At 34.1% G+C, this 13,178-nt stretch overlaps 1 protein-coding gene across 1 annotated transcript; it reads left to right on the forward strand.

Annotated features, from left to right (window-relative positions):
* Nucleotides 1–8,072: 8,072 nt before the first annotated feature.
* Nucleotides 8,073–12,651, forward strand: LOC25489825 (probable LRR receptor-like serine/threonine-protein kinase IRK). Its single transcript, XM_013606047.3, has 2 exons — nucleotides 8,073–10,081; nucleotides 10,863–12,651. The coding sequence occupies exons 1-2, from the start codon at nucleotides 8,574–8,576 to the stop codon at nucleotides 12,322–12,324; spliced, it is 2,970 nt and encodes a 989-aa protein (XP_013461501.1). The 5' UTR covers nucleotides 8,073–8,573; the 3' UTR covers nucleotides 12,325–12,651.
* The last annotated feature ends 527 nt before the right edge of the window (nucleotides 12,652–13,178 follow it).

Consider the following 13,178-nt stretch of genomic DNA (forward strand, 5'->3'; position numbering starts at 1 on the left):
TTTTTTTTTAAATGCCGACATCAACACATTTGACCAAGATATTTGCAATACTTTCAATACAGACACAAAATCATTTGTACCAACATCCGACAAAGTCCTTATGGGAAAACGTGTCATCAAAATATGTGCAAGATTTTTTCAATTCATCATTATCCAATGATTTCAAGGTTCTTACGTCCATAGTTTTAAAACTCGGCTCGGTTGTCGACTCGGCAGGGGCACTGGGTCATTAGGTTAATGGTCGAACCACTGAGTCATTGGTTGAACCGCATGACTGAACCGGATTAAACCGTATTACTCGGTTAGATGACTCGGCTTAGGATTAACTTTTTTTAAGTATTTAACTAGATTAAATCGGATTGAACCGATGACTCGACCACTTAAAAATTAAAATATGTAATTTGTATATTAATGCTTGTATAACTATATTTTTTAAAAAGAGTATATCTATATTTCGTTGACAAGAAATATATATTTTTTTGAGAAAACTAGAAATATATTTTGATTTGCATATCTATTAATATTAATATAATATGTAGATTTTATAAAAAAAAAAATGATATTTATATATATATTTTTTTTTAGGTAGAGATGCTATTTATATTTATATATATTTTTTAAAAGATATGTATTATTACTATTTTTTTGAACAAAAGAAAATAGATGTGTATTTTTCTTGAATGATGATGTAATATCTTATATATATATATACAATACACTTCATTTGTAACACAAGCAAGCGTTTAGTTGATGCGCAGTGGTAAAGTTTTCTTTGAGAATCACTTTGAGGTGTTTGGTTTGATTCCTGTCATCACAATTTTTTAAAAATTTTGATATTTTCTAAACAAATTTGAAGTCCAAGCCGTTAAAGCTAATGAACTCCGCATTTAATTTGCATTAATCACTATTAATCTTGAATAATGATGTAGTTAATGACTAATTATGACTGAAAATTATATTAAAAAACTATTAAACCGTATTGAACCGAATACCGGCCGAGTCACCGGTTTTATCCGGTTTTTAACGAGTCTTACCGGTTTAATTGCAATTGCATGGCCGATCTGACTTAAGGCTCGAACCAGCATACCCACCGGTTCACGGTCGGACCGGTTCGACCGGCCGGTCCGAGCTGGTTTTTAAAACTATGCTTACGTCAAATAAAAAACCAAAAATACTTTAAAATACTTCTAACCACTCAAATACATTTTTCAATGAAGTTATTATCATATCATCAACCACCAAATATGTTTGACTCTAAAAGATTACTCGAATGATTGTGTTTGTTCATCATTATCATTCTCATCGTATTGTCTTATTTTAAAGCCACGACACTTTGTTGGAAGTGTCAGCTTTGTACTCATATTAAATGCAATGCTTTTTGGCAACGATCATACTCGATTCAAAATCTTCATTTCTATATTTTTCAAAGTATTATATTATACCTTACATCAACACTTTATGCAACACTTCCACATATATTTTGTTAATATAAAAGGTTATTTTTATTAAATTTATTTCTCAGCCAAGATCATAATATGTCAGACCAACTGTTGAAAGCATGTGACCAAGCCTACAATTTTATTTTTTTTGTCAGGTAGTTTAGTGGCTAGAATTCACCTTATAAAATGAATAAGTGAGGTGAACCCCGACCTCTACATATAATAATGCAATATCCTACTAACTAAACTATGTTCACGGGACTAAGCCTACTAAATTTTATCTCGGTGCATTTGTTTCATCTTATAGAATTATATTTCCACGAACGATATTCATATGAATCTTATATGGAGAATTTTATTTATACAAATATGTTTGGCAGGTTATTGATATTCATGATAATTTTTTATAAATTTATTTAATTTAAAAATATAAAATAAAAACAGTACAAATAAAAAGAGAAGTGGGTAGATACTATAGATGTTAACTTAATAATGCTTAAATGAAATGATACATGTCTGATCTAACTTAACTAAAGTTTTGAATTTAAAATTTAGTTTTGGACATGCAACAACGTCAAAACTTTTAGAAAGAATTTGTCTTCTATTTGCTCAAAAAACTAGAGAGATTAGTCTATGCAATTGCACACGTTGGATACATGGTTCACACAAAAAAAAAAATTATAGATGTTGTATAGTACATGTGAGTGAGAAGACATGCATTGTTTTAAAAAATGGAGGCTGAACGTTTTATAGGTTAGAGGATCCATAAACTCATTGTCTTAAGATTTTGACTTGAAGCGCGGTGTTCAACTATTTTGTGTGGTTGCTCTTGACTTAACGTGGATGATGTCCTAGACTCCTCCTAACGACTCAACAATGGTATTGGAGTCGATGGTTCAATCGACTATTTTTATCAAAAGCCTTCTTGATAATGTGGATACAAAAAAAACTCCCGCTTCAAGGGAAGCATGTTTTTTTTTTAACAAGTCAAGGGAAGCATGGTTAATTGATGATTCACATTGTTTACAAAAGTGAACGTTGAAAAGTGAGAGGATCTATAAATCTCATGCCTCAAAATTTTAGATCAAATTGGGATGTTGAACTCGTTTGTTTCGTACCCAATATTATTATTTTTTGTTATTATTTTTTCCACCCTATGCGTTTCTCATGCACCTTATTGTTTTACGAAAATACTCCTGGCTCTGATTATATAATATGAACGTTTTAAGAATTTTTGGATTATATTAATCTGAAATATGTTTATATATAAGCAACAATCATAATCCCTCTCAAAACTTTGTTTTTGTTTGTTTGTTACAAGACAAAATAAAAGAGAAAAAACAACAACAAAGACTATTCTATAGGATGGAAAGTTCTAGATGCGTCCGTCTTCAAAAGGTACAAGAGATATTTCAGAGGGGAGGCATGAATAGACATATTAGAATCCTCGGATGCTCCAAGCTTTGCCATATTTTTTAACTTTGAATTTAAAGACAACGAAGTAATTTTTTTTTTTATAAAAGCTATCATATAAAACAAAGGGAAACACTTGCTACTAGGAAAGATGGAAATACGAAAACCACAATTAACACTATCACCCCCCATGATTTCTGTCCAACAACAATTTATATTTATTTTTTAATTTTAAAAAAATAGTGCCCACCCATGTTTTGTATTCGTGGATTTCATGGTTTAGTTTGTCGTAGGAAATAGCGATTCTCTAAAATAAACCCAGGCAAATAAAAAAAATAGCATAAAAAAAATCTATAAATCAAATAAAGATAATGCAATTTTTTTTCTTCATATTTTTGTTAGAATATGAAAAATTAAAAATTGGTCTAAACAATGATATTTAAGATTTCGAAGGACAGACTGCCGTAAGAAGTCTCTTATACAAGAGTTTTGATCCTTGATTTTTCTTCTTCTGATTTTCGGGGAAGTTTTGAAGCGATCCGATCAAATAGCCTAAAAACCATATTTTCGATGGGGACTCGACAAGAATAGCTAATAATGATATGAAACACAAGGAGGTGGGTTACAATGATTAGTATAGTTTTTAAAGTAGTCATATCTCTCTCAAACAAACTTGATCTATGTGGCGATACAATTCAAATTATATAATTCGAATTTGTTTTCACTAAATTCTTGGCACATGAGGAGTTGCAGAGGTAGTTTAGATTTTATAATAAAAAAAAAAAAAAACAAGGAATACACCGTAATTTTGGAGTGTTCGTTCGGATTGTAAAACCAAAATTACTTGCATTTTTGGATTTTAAGAACAACATAGGAAGCGTGAGAAATGAACGGATGGAAGAGAAATTGCGTTACATTGCTGTAAAGCCTACGGCTGCAAGTGGAAGGATTGACCAATACACACACAAACTCCAAAGCTGTGTGAGATTCTCCTCTACTCTACCACTTTGTTTTTGGAAGTCACAATTCGGTGGGGACCAAACATTGCCAGTGTTTTGGCTTTTACTTCTTGGACCTTTCATGACCATCTCTTATTCCATTGACATTCTTCAAATTATTGTCTCCCTCCTCAACGCATTTAATTCTTCCGCCAAACCCTCGTACTTACCACATTTTTTAATCCTTTCCTCTTAGTAGCAGTACATTGGATATTTAACTTCTATGTTCATCCACGTTCCACAAAACTCTTCTTAATTCATTAACAATTGTGAGTTGTTTCGTGTCGATTAATCATGCATGTGGTCCTACTGCACACACGTTTAACTTCGTAGCATCAATTATTACGTTATTCAATATTGGAAATATATTTGCTAGAAACTAGAAATATAAATTTCCACACGAAGATGAACACAGTTTCTGAAAATATATAAAGAATTAAGTTGAGTGTCTTATTCTGTTTGATTGCATAATAAAACCCAAAGGCATGAAGATAGGATAGGACATAGGAGTCAAATACATGGCGACACAAGTAATATTTAGTGTTACTGTCAATGTAAATGGAACTCACGGGTTTCTTTTCTTCTCATTATTATCTCGCATATTCACATCCATATTGGACGCAATGCATGCCGGATTCTTGTCATTGGATATATCTCACAGTCACAGTATATTTAACTTTGCATCTATCTGTTTAAGAAAATAAAACCTCATCAATCTTCACAAGAGTAGAAGCACTTGGCCCTTCTTTGAGGTTGACGTTTTTATAATGAGTTCAATTGGATACGTAATTAGTATTTAAAAAAGTTGAACAAAATGATACCAATTGACTTTGGTTGAATATTACCTCTAAAAAAACTTAATTATTTAGTTCACGGTTCCATCTCTTAACCGATGCTCCATCTAGTCGCTATTATAAGCAAAACTTCACTTTTTAGATACATTAATTATTCAATATAAAAAGTGAAGTTTTGCTTATAATAGTGATCGGAGAGAGTAATTTATAGGAATATATCAATCTTTTAAATAGATATCTCAATTATCTCGAGGGATAAATGTAGATGATACATTGATTTACCAAAAAAAAGAATTTTATGTTTTTTCAAGTAAGTTATCAATCTCTTTTTTATGTTCTGGTTAAGTTATTTATAGAGAAATTAATTACTTATTTCAATAATTATAAACATATTTAAATTAATAGTTATTTTTATATAATTTTTTTTTTCTGAGTAATCAAGTTGCTAAAATTTCACCATTAATGTGGATAAGTGGAGAACCAGAAGTTTAACATTAGCATTGCATATTTTAATGCATCATCTTCACCAACTGAATTAGGATCATGTTGGCTCGTTGTATCAATCTTTAACTACTGCTTAAAGCGCACTCAAATCTTTTAATTAAAGTTTTGAGTTTGAACTTTGTGAATGAAAAAAGTCTTATTGAAAAAGAAGACTACACCATAGGTGATAAAAACAAGTTTTTTTACTCATGGATGCATTCGTTGGTTACTTCGCATAATATCTTGATTATAAAATAAATTGATTTTTGAAAGTGTAGAACATATTCTCATATGTTTGGTTGTATTTTAAGTAAATTTTATCTTGTGTCCATAATTGATTATACTTGAAGTTATAATTTATAATTTTTTATTCTAGAATTGATCTTTACAAACAATTTTATATTTCAACTTATTTTTACAAGAATGTATCAAAAATAAAATACTTTTACATTTAATTCACTTTTAGTTAGAATTAATTTTATACAATCAATTCACTCAAAATCAATTTTTATCACCAAACAACCAAATATACACCAAGGATGGATTCATGATTAATTTTTTTGGTGTGGCTAAAACAAGAATATAAAAAAAATTGCTCAATGAAATTAAAAACTAAACTATTTCATTCAAAATAACAGTTTTAATTGTGCAATTTTTTTTTTTTTTGGTCAATAAGCCTAGTGCCTAGAGAAATTCACCTTTTCAGGTGAAGTTCGAACCTCAATCCCTGCACATATTGTGCATTTTCCCTTAGCAAATGAGCTAAGCTCGTGGGGACTAATTGTGCAAATTTTATTAGCTCGTGTCTGTTTATAATCTTAACAATTGTAAATTATGAGAAAATAAGCTGTCAACTTTCCCATCCTTCAAAAAAAAAAAAAAAGCTGTCAAGTTTCCCTAACATTTTATTTTTATTGACATTCTTCACATGTAAAATTTTCTTGGAGAAATTTGGCGTGGCTATAGCGTCACGCCTAACGCATACCAAGCTGCCATACACATTGACATACCACGCATTTAAGGACAGAAAAACTTTTTTTTCTTTCTGGCCAAAGAAAATCAATTTGTGTTCTTATTTTAATGATTGATGGTTTTATTTTTATCTTTTGTTGTTAAATAGTTGACTTGGTAAATACATTTTTCTAAATATATGTGGGAGATTGAGTTCGAATTTCAAATACCTAATTTATTTATCTTAAAGTAAATTTTTAGTCATTAGATTAATTGAAAAAAATTGTTACTAATATACATTTATATTTGTATTCCTTTTATTGGTTACAAATACAGAGTATTCTATTTTATATTTTTCAAAAAGATTTATCCATGATATACGGTTAAATTAATTATCACTTTTTTGTGGCAGGTGTATTTGGAAAGCATGGACTGCGGTGTGTCTTGTTAATGAGCATGTTGGCTATCATCAAATGCGACATAATATTGGGAGCTATCTTAGTTCTCTCTCGACGTCCTTGGGTAGCAGTAGCCTCTCTCGCCGTCAACAACGCTGGACCTCTTGGTACCCTTCTCGTATGGAAGCTACAATTCTCAATGTTGATGGGAGTAGTCTTGGGAGTCCTGGTCGCTCAGGCTTTGGAGGTGTGCTCCGTGATTCGAATTGTACTTGGCTTTGTGGTTTCTCTGGTTTTATTGACATTTCAAATAACTTGCATGCGGAACTACTTGCGATCATGCACGGTTTGAAGTTATCTTGGGATAAAGGGCACCAAAATGTGATTTGTTACTCTAATTCCCTGCATGCTATAAAATTAATTCAAGCTCCTCCTAATGCTTGACATGTTTATGCAACTATCATTAGAAATATCAATGATCTCCTTAGTCTTCCTTGGAATGCGCATCTGACCCAACCCTTCGAGAGGCAAATGCGTGTGCAGACTTTTTAGCTAAACATGATGCTAATCACGATTCTTCATGGTGCAGCTTGGAGAACACCCTCCCGAACTTGGAAGCTTTACTTCTCGCTGATACATCTAGAGTGCAGTTCTTAAGGCGATAGTTTTGTTTTCTTTTTGCTTTTTTCCTTCTTTGTTTTCTCTATTTACCAAAAAAAAAAAACGTAAGAGTAAAATTTTAGATAAGTCAGAAAAATTGGATATTCAGAAGTACAGTGCTTGCCGGGGAGGATATGGAACTAATAGAGGGGGCCCTGACCCTTGAGTCCAGTTTGCTAGCAAGAACAAGAAGGGATATGGAAAAGGATTGTATCAATTTTACACTGCTCCACAGCATTCACTCTCAACCATCTTTCTCTCTTTCCTTTTATTGCACCACCCACCATGTCCACCTACTTTGCCTTTATTGCTTTTCTTTTTCCTTTTCAGGGGCCAACTAGCTTCCACTCTAAACTGTTGAAAGTACTCTTTTCCTAATTTACTTTGGGAAACCCTACCCCATTCCACATTATAAATTAAGATCACATGCCATCCACTGCTTGTGGAAACAAGTAACCATCACTACAACAAATGGTAATGGTAGAATATGGTAATAATGGATGATTCAAATGGTAATGAATTTCAATTCCTTCATTTAATTTGACTTTTAGAAGAGAAGAATTTATGTTATGTAAGTTATAAATTCTTTATCATCACTAAAAAATGTCGAAAACATTGTATCATTAATGTTCAAATGAAATAATTTCACATAGAAAATTATTTGAAAAGATCCTAATTTGATTCTTGCTTAACACTCTTACAACAGATAGAAAATATCTGTTATTTTTTCTTGACAACAATACTGTCAAAAATCAGTAATCCCAAATGAAACTAGTCAATTGTGTGTTAATGATGCCAGCTAAGCCATCCACGTCAAAAGAAAAGAGACCATAATGACTTGTCTGACACGTAGGATTCCAACCCCTCATGCGTAACGCCACGTGTACAACTTGTTATTTATTTCCTCATCTACCAACCATGATCATTTTTTTTCCCGTTATTAATAACCGAATATTTATTTCCTGTACACAGCATTTCAGAGAGAGACAGTGAGTGAGAAAGAGAGAGAGACGTTGCTTTCTTACCACCGCCACCGTTCAACTTCCGGTCTCCCCCGTCGCAAAAACCTCTTAACTTTTCCCATTTTCCGGTCACTAGCTACCGCTTCGCTTCTCCGTCCGGTCACTGTGTTCTGTTTTTTTTTCCTTCTTCTTTTAACCGTTTTGAAATCCTTTCTTATACAACACAACACTCTTCAACTTATTGCTATTTTCTTCAACTTTACTACTTCACTGTTTCTCTTCGTTTTCGTTACTTTTCCTCTTTCTGCTACTTTCTCACTTTCCTCTTTTACCCATTTTTTTATCCTCATTTTCAAATCTACCCCTTTTGTTATTTAACCTTACTTTCAAGCTAGGTTCTACTTTTTCATTCCAAATTTAGACGCTTTAACACTCTTACTTTGTTTTTCTCACTTCAATTTCAGATGGGTGTTTAATGTTATTCAAAATAATACCTTCATCCAAAATGAGTGTTATGAGAGTTTATCTTTTATGCTTGTTCTTCCTGTTTCTGGTGACTGTGACAGCAGTGAAAGCTGTGAATCCGTCTTTAAACGACGACGTTTTGGGGTTGATTGTGTTCAAAGCGGATATAAAAGATCCAAAAGGAAAGTTAACATCTTGGAATGAAGATGATGAAAGTGCTTGTGGTGGTAGTTGGGTTGGTGTGAAATGTAACCCTAGATCTAATAGAGTTGTGGAGGTTAATCTTAATGGGTTTTCTTTATCCGGAAGAATTGGTCGTGGGTTGCAACGGTTGCAGTTTCTTCGTCGGCTTTATTTGGGGAATAATAATCTTACTGGGAGTATAAATGCAAATATTGCTACTATTGATAACCTTAGGGTTCTTGATTTGAGCAATAATAATCTTTCTGGAGTTGTGCCTGATGATTTTTTTAGACAATGTGGGTCTATGAGAGTTGTTTCTTTGGCTAGGAACAGGTTTTCTGGGAATGTTCCTTCGAGTTTAGGTTCATGTGCAGCTATTGCTACTATTGATTTGTCTTTTAACCAGTTTTCGGGGAATGTTCCGAAGGGGATTTGGAGTTTGAGCGGACTTAGGTCTCTTGATATGTCTGATAATTTGTTGGAAGGTGAGGTTCCAGAAGGTGTTGAGGCGATGAAGAATTTGCGGAGCATTAGCTTGGCTAGGAATAGTTTTTCTGGGAAGATACCAGATGGTTTTGGGAGTTGTTTGCTTTTGAGGTCTATTGATTTTGGTGATAATTCTTTCTCTGGTAGTGTACCTAGTGATTTGAAGGAATTGGTGTTGTGTGGTTACTTTAGTTTGCATGGAAACGCTTTCTCTGGAGATGTTCCGGACTGGATTGGAGAAATGAAGGGGCTTCAGACATTGGATCTTTCTCAAAATAGATTTTCTGGTTTGGTACCAAACAGTTTAGGAAATATTTGGTCATTGAAAACGTTGAATCTTTCAGGAAATGGTTTCACTGGTAATCTACCCGAGTCCATGGTGAATTGTACAAACCTCTTGGCCTTGGATGTTAGCCAGAATTCATTGTCTGGCGATCTTCCATCATGGATTTTCAGGTGGGATTTGGAGAAGGTTATGGTGGTTAAAAACAGAATAAGTGGTAGGGCGAAAACCCCTTTGTATTCCTTGACTGAAGCTTCTGTTCAGAGTCTTCAAGTTTTGGATTTATCTCACAATGCATTTTCTGGTGAAATCACTTCTGCTGTTTCTGGTTTAAGCAGCTTGCAGGTTTTAAATTTATCATATAACTCTCTTGGAGGTCATATTCCGGCTGCAATCGGTGATTTGAAAACGTGTTCTAGTCTTGATTTGAGTTATAATAAGCTAAATGGAAGCATACCTTCGGAAGTTGGTGGAGCTGTTTCCTTGAAAGAACTGAGTTTGGAAAACAATTTCCTTATCGGGAAAATTCCAATATCAATTGAGAATTGTTCTTCATTAAAAACTTTGTAAGTTCCTTTTCCATGTGCCATTTTTTTTTTGTTTTGCCATTTTATTATAAACATGTGCTATTATGCTTATATTGACTGTGGATAATTTAAGTCTGCCCCTTATTACTATAACTGGTTTTGTTTAAGTTCCAATCTTAAAGGATATGGATATGGCTAATCTGCTTGCTACATATTTGGTTAGAAAGTGTTTAGTTTACCTTATTTACTTGGATAGATACATCTAACTGAAGCAATATGTTTGTTCATGGTAGATATGCTCGTATGATTGCGGTCTCTCTTTTTCTCCATGTGTTCTATAAATGATAAAAAAAACTGAAAGAGTGTCGACATTGATTCAGTTTGATATGTAGTTTTTGTATTATTTTGTATAAACAAGCATTGTATGAACTGCTTATGTATTATTACATCATTAGCAATAACCACATTTAGTTCAATTATACTTGTCACTTTTTCTATGCCGTACAATAAGAAAAGGCAAAAAGGTTGAACAAAAGACATCCATAATTCATCTGAGTGAATGGATGGTGATTGAAACTCGAATTACCAACCAAATATCTGTTATAGTTCTTTGGCATTAATATTATTATTTTTTGCCATTACAGTTTCATGCATTGTTACTCTATTCCACAATGGGCACTATATAATGGTTGTTTTAGTCTTGAATTATATTTTTAAATATCATGCAGTAACAACTGATTTGCTCTTATTTTTATTTATGGTTCTGACTCCTGGTTTCACTTCTCTATTTCTCTCCTTTCTTTTTTGGTATTTTGTGTAGGATTCTGTCGAAGAACAGGCTGAGTGGGTCGATACCTTCAGCAGTTGCAAGTCTCACCAACCTGAAAACTGTGGACTTGTCATTCAACAACCTTACTGGAAACCTTCCCAAGCAATTGTCCAACCTTCCCAATCTCATAACCTTTAATTTATCTCACAACAACCTTAAGGGTGAACTACCGGCTGGTGGTTTCTTCAACACCATTTCACCTTCGTCCGTTTCTGGCAATCCATTTATTTGTGGCTCTGTTGTGAACAAGAAATGCCCTGTTAAACTCCCAAAGCCTATTGTTCTGAATCCCACCAACTTTTCACCTGACTCTGGCCCTGGATCACCTACTCCAACATTGGCTCATAAGAGAAATATCCTCAGCATTTCAGCACTCATTGCCATTGGTGCAGCTGCTTTCATTGTTATTGGTGTCATTGGCATAACTGTTCTCAACCTCCGTGTTCGGTCCACCACATCTCGATCTCCAGCTGCTCTTGCTTTTTCTGCAGGGGATGAGTACAGCCGCTCGCCAACCACAGATGCCAACTCCGGCAAGCTTGTCATGTTTTCAGGTGAACCTGATTTCAGCTCTGGTGCTCACGCTTTGCTTAACAAGGATTGCGAGCTTGGGCGTGGAGGATTTGGGGCTGTCTATCAAACAGTTCTAGGAGACGGGCGTTCAGTTGCAATAAAGAAGCTCACCGTGTCAAGCCTTGTCAAGTCTCAAGAAGATTTCGAGAGGGAAGTGAAGAAATTAGGAAAAGTCAGACACCAAAATCTCGTTGAACTCGAAGGCTATTATTGGACTTCATCACTACAACTTCTCATATACGAGTTTGTCTCCCGTGGTAGCCTTTACAAGCATCTCCACGAAGGATCAGGCGAAAGCTTCCTTTCATGGAACGAGAGGTTTAACGTCATTCTCGGTACAGCAAAGGCCTTATCTCACTTGCACCACTCCAACATTATTCACTACAACATTAAGTCAACCAACATCCTTATCGATAGCTACGGTGAACCTAAAGTAGGAGATTACGGCCTAGCGAGATTACTACCAATGCTTGACCGCTACGTCTTGAGCAGCAAAATTCAGAGCGCGCTCGGCTACATGGCACCAGAGTTTGCCTGCAAAACAGTGAAAATTACCGAAAAATGCGATGTTTATGGGTTCGGAGTCTTGGTTTTGGAGACTGTGACAGGGAAGAGGCCTGTAGAGTATATGGAAGATGATGTGGTTGTGCTTTGTGACATGGTTAGAGGAGCATTGGATGAAGGGAGGGTAGAGGAATGCATTGATGAAAGACTACAAGGGAAGTTCCCAGTAGAGGAAGTGATTCCTGTGATTAAGCTTGGTTTGGTATGTACTTCACAAGTACCATCTAATAGGCCAGAAATGGGTGAAGTAGTTACCATATTGGAGCTTATAAGATGCCCCTCAGGCTCAGAAGGACAAGAAGAGTTGTCAGGATGAATTGAATTAACTTGATGGTTTCTTGATTAGGAGATTAGAACAGACAATGAATGGATTATTCGGCGAAGATGAATCCGGTTTTAATTAATTAATTATTAATCAAAGAGACAGAGAAATTGTATTATTTTCAATGTAATTTATTGTTGTTAGTATTTAGTAATTTGTTCTTTTTAAGATTTCTCTGCTGTTGTCCTATTACTGGTGTTACTATTGCTACATTTAGGATGCTGGATTCTTTTTCACCGGGGTTCCAATCTGGATCAAATTTGAAAATTGTACCTGTTTGCTCAATCGCTGTTGTTTCATAGTCCAATTTGGCAATTTGTTTGTTTTGGTGTCGTACTTGGACAGCTTTTTTTCCGCTTTTGAAGCCACTAGGTCGGGAAACGACCATATTTTTGTATGCTTTTTGTGTGGCGCATGCAAGAGGTATCGTTTTAGTGCTGTCTTTTTTGTTTGGTGGAGAATCTAGGTGGAAATGTATTTTTTTTGAGCAATTTCTGGAATTTGATTTAGATGATAATCCCATCTTTCGATATGAGTTGAGTTTTTAGTTAAAAAATTAATCTAAATATATATATTTATTTTAAAATGATAGGAAATTATTTTTACAATAATAATGAAGAAGAGAGGGTAGTATCATTTTATATACATACATTTTATTTTTTATTTTTTAGTCAAGTAGCCTAGTGGCCAGAGCTCACACAATTTAATTGTGGAGAAGTGGAGTGTCTGGGGTTCGAACCCCAACCCCTGCATATAAAATGCGATATTCCTACCAACTGAGCTAAATTCACAGGGATTACATACATTTAAGTTACACTGTAACGTAACTATGTTCTAAAATATATTAT

The sequence above is a fragment of the Medicago truncatula genome, chromosome 3 (genome assembly GCF_003473485.1).
Source record: "Medicago truncatula cultivar Jemalong A17 chromosome 3, MtrunA17r5.0-ANR, whole genome shotgun sequence".
Taxonomy (NCBI): Eukaryota; Viridiplantae; Streptophyta; class Magnoliopsida; order Fabales; family Fabaceae; genus Medicago; species Medicago truncatula.

Coding starts and splice junctions, on each gene's coding strand:
- LOC25489825 (XM_013606047.3), top strand. CDS start 8,574: ATGTTATTCAAAATAATACCTTCATCCAAAATGAGTGTTATGAGAGTT. Junction 10,082..10,862: donor TGTTCTTCATTAAAAACTTT/GTAAGTTCCTTT, acceptor TATTTTGTGTAG/GATTCTGTCGAAGAACAGGC.